Raw genomic sequence first — 13,241 nt, 5'->3', positions numbered from 1 at the left:
CGGAAAAATGAGAAAAGGTGGCCATTTTGTTCTCTAGCAGCCTAAGTCTATATCAGCATAGCTATAAAATCAGCTCAGAATAACCAAGTGTATATCTCTAAATATAAGCTTTACCAAAATGGATAAAGTTTTCAACAGAAACTATTAGTTTTAAGTCCAGATTTAAAAGTAGGTAAAATATAACAACAATTTTTTTTTTACTTTAATACTTGAGGTCAATATAATCCATCCATCCATCCATCTTCTTCCGCTTATCCGAGGTCGGGTCGCGGGGGTAGCAGCTTCAGAAGGGAGGCCCAGACTTCCCTCTCCCCAGCCACTTCTTCTAGCTCCTCCGGGGGAATCCCGAGGCGTTCCCAGGCCAGCCGAGAGACATAGTCCCTCCAGCGTGTCCTGGGTCTTCCCCGGGGCCTCCTCCCGGTGGGACGTGCCCGGAACACCTCACCAGGGAGGCGTCCAGGAGGCATCCTGACCAGATGCCCGAGCCACCTCAACTGGCTCCTCTCGATGTGAAGGAGCAGCGGCTCTACTCTGAGTCCCTCCCGGATGACTGAGCTTCTCACCCTATCTCTAAGGGAGAGCCCAGCCACCCTACGGAGAAAACCCATTTCGGCCGCTTGTATCCGCGATCTCGTTCTTTCGGTCATGACCCAAAGCTCATGACCATAGATGAGGGTGGGAACGTAGATCGACCGGTAAATCGAGAGCTTCGCTTTTTGGCTCAGCTCTCTCTTCACCACGACGGACCGGTACAGCGCCCGCTTGACAGCAGACGCTGCGCCAATCCGCCTGTCGATCTCCCGCTCCCTTCTTCCCCCATTCGTGAACAAGATCCCGAGATACTTAAACTCCTCCACTTGGGGCAGGACACCCCCCCTGACCCGGAGAAGGCACTCTACCCTTTTCCGGCTCAAGACCATGGCCTCGGATTTGGAGGCACTGATCCCCATCCCGGCCGCTTCACACTCGGCTGCGAACCGCTCCAGCGAGAGCTGCAGATCACGATCTGATGAAGCCAAAAGGACCACATCGTCTGCGAAAAGCAGAGATGAGATCCTAAGGCCACCAAATCGGACCCCCTCAACACCTTGGCTGCGCCTAGAAATTCTGTCCATGAAAGTGATGAACAGAATCGGTGACAAAGGGCAGCCCTGGCGGAGTCCAACTCTCACCGGAAACGAGCCCGACTTACTGCCGGCAATGCGGACCAGACTCTGACACCGGTCATACAGGGACCTGACAGCCCGTATCAAAGGGCCCGGTACCCCATACTCCCGGAGAACCCCCCACAGGGCTCCCCGAGGGACACGGTCGAACGCCTTCTCCAAGTCCACAAAACACATGTAGACTGGTTGGGCGAACTCCCATGCACCCTCCAGGACCCTGCCGAGGGTGTAGAGCTGGTCCAGTGTTCCACGACCAGGACGAAAACCACACTGCTCTTCCTGGATCCGAGGTTCGACTATCCGACGGACCCTCCTCTCCAGGACCCCTGAATAGACCTTGCCAGGGAGGCTTAAGAGTGTGACCCCTCTATAATTGGAGCACACCCTCCGGTCCCCCTTTTTGAACAGGGGGACCACCACCCCAGTCTGCCAATCCAGGGGAACTGCCCCCGATGTCCATGCGACATTGCAGAGTCGCGTCAACCAACACCCCTTTTGACCCCTTATGATGGACAAGAACTTTGGACTTGGTGTTCCCTCGCCCGGACGCGGGTCACCGGGGCCCCACTCTGGAGCCAGGCCTGGAGGGGGGGCACGATGGCGAGCGTCTGGTGGCCGGGCTTTTACCCATGGAGCCCGGCCGGGCTCAGCCCGAAGAGGAAACATGGGCCCCCCCTCCCATGGGCCCACCACCCGTGGGAGGGGCCAAAGGGGTCGGGTGCAGTGTGGGATGGGTGGCAGCAGAGGGAGGGGACCCTGGCGGTCCGATCCTCGGTTGCAGAAACTGGCTCTTGGGACGTGGAATGTCACCTCTCTGGTGGGGAAGGAGCCGGAGCTAGTGCGTGAGGTCGAGAGGTTCCGGCTAGAAATAGTCTGTCTCACCTCGACGCACGGCTCTGGTTCTGGAACCAGTCTCCTTGAGAGGGGCTGGACATACTTCCACTCTGGAGTTGCCCAAGGTGAGAGGCGTCGGGCAGGAGTGGGCATACTTGTTGCTCCCCATCTCGGCGCCTGTACGTTGGGGTTTACCCCGGTGAACGAGAGGGTAGCATCCCTCCGCCTACGGGTGGGGGGACGGGTTCTGACTGTCGTTTGTGCTTACGGGCCGAACGACAGTTCAGATTACCCACCCTTTTTGGAGTCCTTAGAGGGGGTACTGGAGAGTGCTCCTCCTGGGGACTCCCTTGTTCTGCTGGGGGACTTCAACGCTCACGTGGGCAATGACAGTGAGACCTGGAGGGGCGTGGTTGGGAGGAACGGCCCGCCCGACCTGAACTCGAGCGGTGTTCTGTTGCTGGACTTCTGTGCTCGCCATGGATTGTCCATAACGAACACCATGTTCAAGCATAAGGGTGTCCATATGTGCACTTGGCACCAGGACACCCTAGGCCGCAGTTCGATGATCGACTTTGTCATCGTTTCATCGGATCTGCGGCCGTATGTCTTGGACACTCGGGTGAAGAGAGGTGCGGAGCTGTCCACTGACCACTACCTGGTGGTGAGTTGGCTCCGGTGGTGGGGGCGAAAGCCGGTCAGACCTGGCAGGCCCAAACGTGTTGTGAGGGTCTGCTGGGAACGTCTGGCGGAATCCCCTGTGAGACGGAGCTTTAACTCCCATCTCCGGCAAAACTTCGAACACGTCCCGGGGGAAGTGGGGGACATGGAGTCCGAGTGGACCGTGTTCCGTGCCTCCATCGTCGAGGCGGCCGATCGGAGCTGTGGCCGCAAGGTTGTCGGTGCCTGTCGCGGCGGCAACCCTCGAACCCGCTGGTGGACACCTTCGGTGAGGGATGCCGTCAGGCTGAAGAAGGAGTCCTATCGGGCCTTTTTGGCCTGTGGGACTCCGGAAGCAGCTGATGGGTACCGGCGGGCGAAGCGGCATGCGGCTCGGGCGGTTGCTGAGGCAAAAACTCGGGCGTGGGAGGAGTTTGGAGAGGCCATGGAGAAAGACTTCCATACAGCTTCGAGGCGATTCTGGTCCACCATCCGGCGTCTCAGGGGGGGGAAGCGGTGCAGCACCAACACTGTTTATAGTGGGGATGGTGTGCTGCTGACCTCTACTCGGGACGTTGTGGGCCGGTGGGCGGAGTACTTCGAAGACCTCCTCAATCCCACCAACATGCCTTCCACTGAGGAAGCGGAGCCTGGGGACTCTGGGTTGGGCTCTCCAATCTCTGGGGACGAGGTCACCGAGGTGGTTAAAAAGCTCCTCGGTGGCAAGGCCCCGGGGGTGGATGAGATCCGCCCGGAGTTCCTTAAGGCTCTGGATGTTGTGGGGTTGTGTTGGTTGGTCAATATAATGCCATTCAAATTTAGAGAACTGCTAAGTGGTTTGATTTTGGTTCAAACATGACAACTTCTCTATTGTCTTAATTTAAAACAGAAAATTTAAAGTCATTTAGGTTTTTATGTCTTCAAGATGTAACCTACCTAACTGATTAGATTCAACAGGATTTATGGAAGAATATACTTGAGTAATAGAATATAATATAAGTAGAGAGAAATGGCCCAAGCAACTTTCACTAGAGTTCATCAGCTCTGAAATGTGACTGAAGCTCTTCAAAGCTGTCATTACCATTTAGATTCTCACACAGTTGATTAGCAACTATTTTCTCAAGAATTTCATAAAATAAAGGAAGATTAGATATACATTAGATATGTAATTTATCAAATCATCTTGATCAAGAGAAGATTTCTTACATAAAGGTTTAATGACTGTGTGGCTTGTGGTATGATGTGTTTAGAGTGGCTAGCTTAATCATATCAGAAATTGGGAAAGTGATCAAAAAGAACACTTCTTTAAATACTTTTGGTTGGGATTGAGTCTAACATAGTTGAAGTTCAAGGTTTAAATGAAGCTAATATTTTTGATAACTCAAGGAGTTCAATTTAATACACTTTAAATACTTCAGTGTTGCTGACTTCCATCCCCATCATTAATTTTCACCAATTTTCACTTGATATTGAGATGCCTCTCTAAGTCATATCTTGATTCATATCTCTATTATTCCAATGTATAGATTCATTGCAGGCAAAGAGAAGTTCCTAAATTTCATATCAAGACAAACATTCCTAAGTTGGTAAAATATGGTCCAGAGATGACAACATTAGCAGAAATGTGAAGCCATATTTTGATCATTTCTATCAACTTTGTTAAGCAACATTTCATAGAAAATAATTTGCACAAAGTACAGAGGGAACCCACCCACACACACGGGGGAGAGTATGCGGAAAGGCCTTGGCCATGATTTGATCCCGGGAACTTCTTGCTGCCAGGCAACAACACTAACAACTGAGTCTGTTCCTTCCCCAGATAGAAGCGCTGCTCCTGAAAAAAGATACTTTCTAAAATGAATAAGAAACATCATTTTAAAATACTACAACCTCTGAATTGCATATTTAGAATACAAACTGTACCTGACCATTACTGTTGTATTCTAATATGCATTAGTATCAGTAATTAGGGCAGCAGCAGAACGGTTGGATTAGTCATGAACAGCTGAAGCTTGTACCTGCTTATAAAAAGGCTGGTTTCATTTTCTGGCTTAAATGCAGATAAGAAGAGCTTCATAACGTGGCTACAGAACTTTCTTACTTTCATGTATGTAAAAACAGGGCTTTTAATAACAGTCTACAGTCACATGTCTGCTACTATGAAGAGTCCTGTGGTGCTTATTATTATTTAGGCTCTGTTCGAATTTGTATCAATTGTGTTCATATTCTGTTTTAGGAAAAACATGTCTTATTGTTAAACAATGCAAATGCAACATTTTTTTCAATCCACCTCCATCATCAGTAGTGAAGAGAGATACCATAAGGTCTGTCATTCTGGTGTCTCTGAACAAACAACCAGATAGCTGTAAACCTTGATAATGTGCAGGGATTTTTGCAGTGCTGTACATGTTTGTGATGTTGCCTTTCTCAAACTGTTTTTTCTTCAAAGCCACACAGGTCAGCCCTTCAGAACTACAAGATGTGTTTCAAGAAGCCTCCTCCAATATCTTCCAGATCAACGGCAATGGTAGAGTCATGACTCACCACCTAAACTCGGTGTGGTTTGCATGTGTGTGGGCGACATGAAAACACATGCCTCTTTAAACTCTAGGTTTTATGTAATTTGTAAATGTCACCTCTTTGGGAGTTTTTATTGACCTTGACTCGTACCCCTCCACGACTAGGAACTTATTTAGCTGGAGGTATTTATTGATCCTCATTTACAAACTTTGAGAAATCACAAACTTTTCTTAAAAAAAAAAACCAACAAAAAAACAAAAAAAACAATAATCTGAAGTAAAGCATTAATGTTTAATTTAAGGAACACAGTGACCACAGCTGCAAGTGAATAGAAACAAATTTGCCAATACTTCAAACTACCTCTAAAAACACTAAGAACTGCCTAGTTTAAGCCAATCAGCACGAAGGGAAAGAAATGGTACTCCTGGATTGATTGCTCTGTAAACGTCAGCCAATAGCGTCGCAAGTCATACCTGCCAAGTCTCCTGTTTTGGCTGGGAAGTCACCGCATTTTATCCCTCTTACCCGCAGTGCTCCTGTATCAGTATTTTCCCGTAAATTTCCTGTATTATGACATAATGACATTTCCCCCAGGCCCCATTCTTACGGTAGTCTGGATTGACTGGCTTCCGTACACTCATTATTCTATTAGAAAAGAACAATGGATTTAAATTTCATTACTAAATGAAACTAAAACAATGTGGTCATTTTGACAGAATTCCAATTTATTTGTTAAAAATATTAAGCTTGCCCAACTGATTCTTAAAGTGTCTGGAAGTGTGTGTGAGATCCTTTGATGACCTCAAAAGATTTTTTCATGCATTTGTTTCTTCAGTTGTCATCTTGGAGAAAAGTCTTCAGTGTCTGGGTACTTCCAGAGACACAACAGAGCTACAACAGAACCTGTGAGTAACACATGCACACGCCCGCACACCCCTGCACACACCACACATGCATGCACTCGCCTGCGCACGCCCGCATGCATACACACCCTTGCTGTTACGGCTAAGCATTCTTATTTTCTCTTAGTTTTTAAAATCCTATTGATTGTTGTTTTCAGCCAATCTTCTGCAAATGGCCAGATTCTACATTGTTGACAAAGTGTCCAATCTAAGATGATTGCACCCTTTTAAAATGCATCACCTCCTGCTGTTTTAGCTGGCATGTCATCAATCCTATCCAACAATTTTATGACAGCCTTGGAAGCTTTCAATGTTTGGCTGCTTTTACTTTTACCTGTCTGTATTTTCTACTGCATTGATGCTGTTTGATAAAAAAGAGAAAGAAACAAGAAATCCAGTTGTTCCAAAAGATTTACACAGAATGATGCTTTTGTTCATTCAGATTTATGTATAAGTAAAGCCAACGGTTGTTCACAGTGTCTGTTAGCCCACTGTTTAGAGTACTTGTAATGTTTACAATCCTATGCACTTTTTTATATTTTATCACATTTCGTTTCATTGTTTGTTTTTGTCATGTGAGAGACCAACATAACTTAGTGCATAATTGTTGAATGATTTTTAAAATTTTCAGTAGTTTTTGTGGTTGTCTTTACTCAACAGTTAGTAAAGTCTCTGGGTTAGTTAATTAACAGAAGCAAAGGGGAAGACAGGCAGTAAATGGCCAACCCAGTAACTGAAACTCAGGACAGCTAAAATGACGACTGACAGTGTTGATACACGGCACAAAAACTTTAGTTCACTCTAGGAGAGCTGCCATCTTGCAATCTTCTCCCCCAGAACCAAATGAAAAGTACTCATCAGAGAAAGAGTCAAGAGTCCCATGTTAACAGTGGAAAAGCCTGTTGATAGGAACACTCATATAATCTGGTCTTTATGGACGAGAGGCAAGAAAAAAAAAAAACAATTCCAAATGAAAATCATAACAAGTTCCATTTTGTGTTAATAATCCTGAACATGAGACACAATACTGTCTAAATTAAAAACATGTGTACCATTTCTCTACTACACAGTGACTTTGAATTAATAGTTAATCTGCAACAACCTAATATCACCTCAAATTTACATAGACAATAAATGATAAAAAAAAAAAAACTTTTCTTACAGCAGGGAAAAGGTAGAATATGCCACAGATATTTATCCACACATTGTGTTGATGTGGTTCTCCACCTCATCCTCCTCCACTATTACACAACCAGCCAGCATCACTTTCCCTCTCAAACCCACATTAGTGTGGGGTCCTGTTGCTTTCCGGCTATGCATGAGTAACTGTAGGTGTATATTTCATCTGAGATGCATATTTATATGTCACGTGGAATCCAAACCTGCAGCTTTGTGTATGATAGCAGTGAGGTGGACTTTTTTTTATTAGTCTTTATGAGATAGACCGTTAGGTACATTCTTGGTGAACCAGGAATCACAAGTTAAAAGTGACAGATGTAAATCTTTAAAGTCTATGAATGAATGTTATTTTTTTTTTAGTTAAGAAACAATAACAGTGTGGAGATATTGTAGATGCACAGAAAAAATTTTACAGAACTTCAAAGATGTGTCCCTTTGATTCTTATTTGGTAAACAGTGGAAATAAATCTGGAATATAATCTGCTTTTTGCTACAAACTGACTTGATCAGATTGTTCACCCAGATTCTGCTTCAGATAGTTCTGCTGCCATCAGATAAACCAAGAAAAAGAATTCTGAACGCTGCTTGATGTTTTCAGCTAAGATATTGATTGGGCTGCTGTGATGAATTGACTTCACTTTTACGTTGGCAAGGTGTCATCATAGCACTCTTGCTTTTTGTGACTTTAGTCACTGCTTGCTTTTAAAAAACATTTTGATTTGTCAGGTGAATCGATGCGAGGGCAGCAGGCTGAGAGAAGCAACTCCAGCACGTCAGAGCTCAGAAAATTGGACACTATCAGTTAGAATCCTGAGATTGTGACCGCAGTCTAAGAACAGCCAGCACTCCTTCATCGTGCTCTGCAGAATGCAGATCCCACTCGATGCCTCCCCCGAGCCTCACACCTTCCCCTGTAGCCAGCTGCTCCCAGCTTCCCTCATCACAACTAGCCCAACCCCAAAGGAAAAGCAAATGGCAGACACACAGGAGAAACATACGACCAGAGTGGCTGATTGAAATTTGCAGAATAAGCATCTACACTTTCACCATGCTGTTTCTAATTGGAAGCAGGCAGAGGCAGGACTCTGACCAGCTGATTTCCTGCTGGGTAGTGATGCTGTTCAGGTCCACAGAGGTGGACATGATCTGATTGTTGTGAGTGGGACTCCTGCTGACGCATTGATGAATCATTGCAGATCATCAGCACCAATGCACAGGTCAGATGGTATTTTTAGATGATAGCTGACATTTTAAAGATATCTGTTCTGTTTCTCTCACTGACACCAGCAAACGGTTGGTTATTCATTAAGAAGGAGCTGATTTAATTAAAATAAAAAGGTTTTTTTTCTTTTTTTTACCCATCACAGATTATTGTTTAATCATAGAAAATATAGATTTTGTCCAACAACCAGTGGCGATAGGCACTAAACACCTGCAACCCTACAAGCATAAGTAGATATAGACAATGGATGGATGGATAAATACTGTAGTGTTAATGACTGTAGACTGTTCTGGCCATTGTGTACCAATACATCCAGCCTTTTCCAAGCTAATTTACAAACATGATACAGCTTTACATTGTTCTGATATTTACTGAAAGATTTCTTTGTCATTGTCTGTCATAAATACTGGGTTGAATGAAAAGTTGTTTAAACCGACTGACATTTTCAAGTATTTATTACGATTTATTATAATGATTTATGAGAGTCTGCTTACAACTAATGGAAACAAGACATGTAGTACAGTACTAGAATTTTACATAAGAATAAAATAATACTGAAATGAAAAATATCTTTAATATCGGCTTTCAAAAGGTAGTTTTAATTTGAGAAATGAGCCTCCTCAGAATGCATAACCTAACTTATTAAAAATATATATTTATTGTTTTTAATCAACAGATCCAAAGTTATGTTGACAAGCGTCTTCTGTGGTCTACTGGTCCTTCCCCTGCCATCAGTTTAATGGAGATCAATATCTGAGTAACCATAACTGAACCGTTTCTGTGTAGCATCCCTTCTCTGCACACCAGACTGACACAGTGTCAAGTCAGGAAAATTGCAAGGTGGAGTGATGTGTGTATTGTAACCCCAGGACGACCTGACAGCATGGATATTTAATAACAGTCTTAAGCTGACTTTCTAGGACACATGCTGTAGAGTTATGAAAATGGTTGTATGTTCTACCTCTTTCCTGAGCAGCACTTGTCACAGACAAAATACAAACATGAAAAAAGGGAGAGTATGGATGTTACAATGTTGAGTTAGGTTAATCATCACTATATTACTCAAAGGAAATAAAGCTATGTTTAAGAAAGCTGTCTCAAAGTGATAACTATAATTAAATTAAGCTTTTAAGGATATAAAGGATATAAATTAATAATTAGAATGGTTAAGTCAAGATAAGCTGTTTGCGTCTTACCATTCACAACAGCACATATTTCATAGATAGTAGTTACAGTTATAGTGGGAAACATGTCCAGAGAATCTCACCAGTCTCTTTCTATGAATCACGCTCACACACAGTGGGTTCCAGTCACTAAAACTGAACATGTTGTGATGTTTGCATGCACAAAATACAGCATAGTCAGCTGTTATCAACTTATCAAACAAAGCAATCAGTCAGTGGCTTTTAATGATGAACAGTTTATCATTAAAAACATCTGATTTCCAGGCCAATTTGAAAAATGTCAAATTAGGTCATTATTTTATTGGCAAAGGGTAAAGAAAGCACAATCTGTGAACTCACCTTTTTCAGAGAAATCCATGCTGATTATTTAATAATATTTCAAACTGAATTCTAGTTCAGCTCCAATTTGTGCTACACTGTAATTTTAATATATCAACCTAAAAACAAAGGATTGTTCAACACAACCAAAAAACATAATCAATAAATATTCTATACGCTACATGTTTTTATCTTTTCTCCTAGTAACATATTGGGTTTTTTTTTCAGCAATTCTGTTGAATGTGAATAGCTAAGGGGCAGTTGAACAAGGTTATTGTTTCACAGGTATTTCTGCTGTGGACTACATGCTAAACTTGTGGTTCACAGTTTAGCATGTGGACAAGTTTAGCATGTCCACAAGCTAAACTTGCTTATATTGAGAAAAACTAGCAAATCCTGGAAAGGTTTTCCAATATAGAGATTTTTCTGAAGTCTGTTAGTGGGATATCTATGTGAACTGAATAGTCAGAGAACAACACCAGACCCATGTAGCAAACGCTCACACTCACTTTAAAAAACTGTCTTTGCAAACATTTTATTTATATATTATTGTCACTTTTTCTCTTTGAAACCTGAAAAGGGAGCTGAGAAAGTTATTGACTATGAGGAAAGCGAACCCAGTGTCAGAGAATACACTGTTTTCACCGCCAATAATTTCTCCTACTGGCACAGCATGATACTGCAGCACTATTGAATGGAAGTCTAACATAAACTGTGAATATGTTTTCAAACACTGAGGGAAAAAAATGTGGAGCCTAAGCCTACATTCATCTGATTTAAATGAAACAATATTTAACATAGTACTGTTCCTGACATGAAACCAAGGAAAAGGGACCAAACTTAAAACAAGTTGGACCTTTTAGTAATATGCTGTGCAATCATGCACAGCTTATGCATGATATGCTGTGAAAATAAGACAAACAACAACCCACGTAAACAACCCACAAAAACTCACTTGATTTTTCTGTGTTGACAATGAAATGTTGTTGTGTGTCTTTTAGTCTGGAAGAAGTCTCTAAAACATCTGCTGCCATCAGAAGATCAATGTTTGTGTGTGTTCATCTGAAACCGGTGAATATTTTATGGGTCATCGTTGACCTCAGACAGAGAGATCAGATGAACTTCTCTCTCTGAGATGTAGCCTTTTCTACATGGGTGCCACATCCATTGTTAATGCCATGGGTAGTCCTGCATCAGCAAAACTATAGCTAGTCATAAACTTGAAATGTTTAAGCCAAAATCTCTTTGTAAAGCACCAACAAAACAGACAATACTTCTGATTTCTTCTTTTTTTAAAGTATTGTAGCAATACATTACTACTCTCAGATTCTTGATGATGCAGTACATCCAATCATGTTCTTACAATATTGTCATAGATAAGAGTATTACTAATATTAGCTCTACAGTATTAACAACAGTAACAATAATATTGATGCTAATGATGCCATAACAACATAATAACACAATATAATCAAGCTAGTGTCTTTTTTTAGCGTAGAGCATTTCCTTATACAGAAGTCTGAAATGTTTTTAATGTTTGGACACGGTCAAACTGCTCTATAGTTTCAGACCACAGACTGACCACAAACTTCTTGTGGTTCTGATCTTTGAATTTACATTCCCCCCTGAGATTATGAAGTCCTTCTTTTGAAAAAAAACTTTTGAATATTTTCTGGTAACTGTTTTTTTTTCACTTTAAATAAGATACAAACTGTTTGAAAATTCACACAGTCAATAAGTTTTCATAATGCTTTATGTATATATAATGGGGTTTGTGATCCAGGTAGCAAATCTTATTGATAATTGCTATTTTTGGTAATTGATTTGTGTTTGTGGTTAATAACGTGACCAGTGGATTATATGTATGGCTTCAATATCTATGCTGAGAACATGTCATCTCATGCCTTCCTATAAGCCAGTACTTTGTCTCTGTCTCTGCCCCAGACATTCCACTCAGCAGCAGACCAACAAAGTCATCACCAGCACAAGTCATGTCATCAAACAGCTCTCTGATATAATCAGCGGGTCTTCACGGGTATTCTATGCTGCCACTCCTCCCTCATGGGTTGTCAATTGAAGAATAGACAGCAGATTACACAATACTTGTGCTAATTAAAGCTAATCTTGTTTTGTTGCACAGCAAGATCGTTTACGTCTGACCAGACTGAAGACTGAACTCTCAGATTCTGTGCAGCGCTACGGGGATCTTCAGAAGGTAGCTGGAATTCAAAGCCATATTCCATTGACTGTTAGTGATAAATCAACTGGCATTTCTGGCAGAAAACCATACATATCTGTTCACATGCTGACAGTAATAAAAGAAAACTCTTAACATAGAGGAGAAATCGGTTCTTTTGACCCTGTCTGTTCATTTGGTTCTCTTACAGAAAATCGCAGAGCGATCAAGGGCCTTGCTCCCTCCAGCACAGAAAGACAAGAAGAAGGTGAGTTGATGCAGTGGGTGAAAATCCTCTTTTTTTAACCACCATTCATGTGAGAGTGGCATGATGAGCTGAGATGAGCTGAGATGAGATTAAATGAGATACCCTTTGTATCTTCAACACAATACAGTGTACTATACAGTGTATTCGGAGTGGAATACATTGTATAGTATACTAGTGTATTCCAATATACTAGTGGCACATAACTTGTTGGAACTTATACTCTTTTAAGGCTGCTAGGAATTAGTTTATTATCATTGCGTGAACAGATCAGAGCTGAGGGTTAATAACTGGAGTATTTGATGTTGAGCACAGTTGTGAAAATACCTTGGTGAGCTGCTGCAATTTTTGTCAGCTTTACTGTTTTTTGCTGAAATTCTGTTGTCATCACTTTTATTAATCTGTCTGTCTGAGCATTCGTGTTGGAATCTATGTGAAGGTCTAGGTGAATGTATGATTTATTTACACAAAGAAAATCACCTCCCTCCCTCCCTCCCTCCCAGAGGGATCAGTGCTGCCCCCAACGCAGCATTTACTATTTGCCTCACCTATTGCATTTGTACTACGCATTTATGGCCAATCAGAAGGACACAGATTCATTAAATATGCTAGACAGACTGTGGGACATTAATATGTGTAGCACATGTGTGATCAAATATATTCCTGATACAAAGAGAGACAGTAATGAATGTGCCAGCTGCCTGCTTCAATCAGAGTGTGTGACAGTAAACCACCAGAAGTGAGGTATAGCCCCTCACTGCTGCACCTCACTGTTTTGCATCTCACTGTTTTCCCATGTTGAACATGTAACGAGT

At 42.5% G+C, this 13,241-nt stretch overlaps 1 protein-coding gene across 1 annotated transcript in view; it reads left to right on the top strand.

Moving 5' to 3' along the window:
- tsnare1 (t-SNARE domain containing 1) overlaps positions 1-13,241 on the top strand; it is a 122,806-nt gene that overhangs the window by 53,823 nt on the left and 55,742 nt on the right. Inside the window, exons 3-7 of the mRNA XM_023330947.1 lie at positions 5,110-5,187; positions 6,016-6,085; positions 11,930-12,020; positions 12,126-12,200; positions 12,373-12,429. Coding sequence (XP_023186715.1) covers positions 5,110-5,187; positions 6,016-6,085; positions 11,930-12,020; positions 12,126-12,200; positions 12,373-12,429 — 371 coding nt within the window. The remainder of the gene's footprint in view (positions 1-5,109; positions 5,188-6,015; positions 6,086-11,929; positions 12,021-12,125; positions 12,201-12,372; positions 12,430-13,241) is intronic.

Source organism: Xiphophorus maculatus, chromosome 3 (assembly GCF_002775205.1).
Source record: "Xiphophorus maculatus strain JP 163 A chromosome 3, X_maculatus-5.0-male, whole genome shotgun sequence".
Classification (NCBI taxonomy): domain Eukaryota; kingdom Metazoa; phylum Chordata; class Actinopteri; order Cyprinodontiformes; family Poeciliidae; genus Xiphophorus; species Xiphophorus maculatus.
Note: the sequence above shows the minus strand (reverse complement) of the source record. Positions and strands in the feature narration are given on the sequence as shown.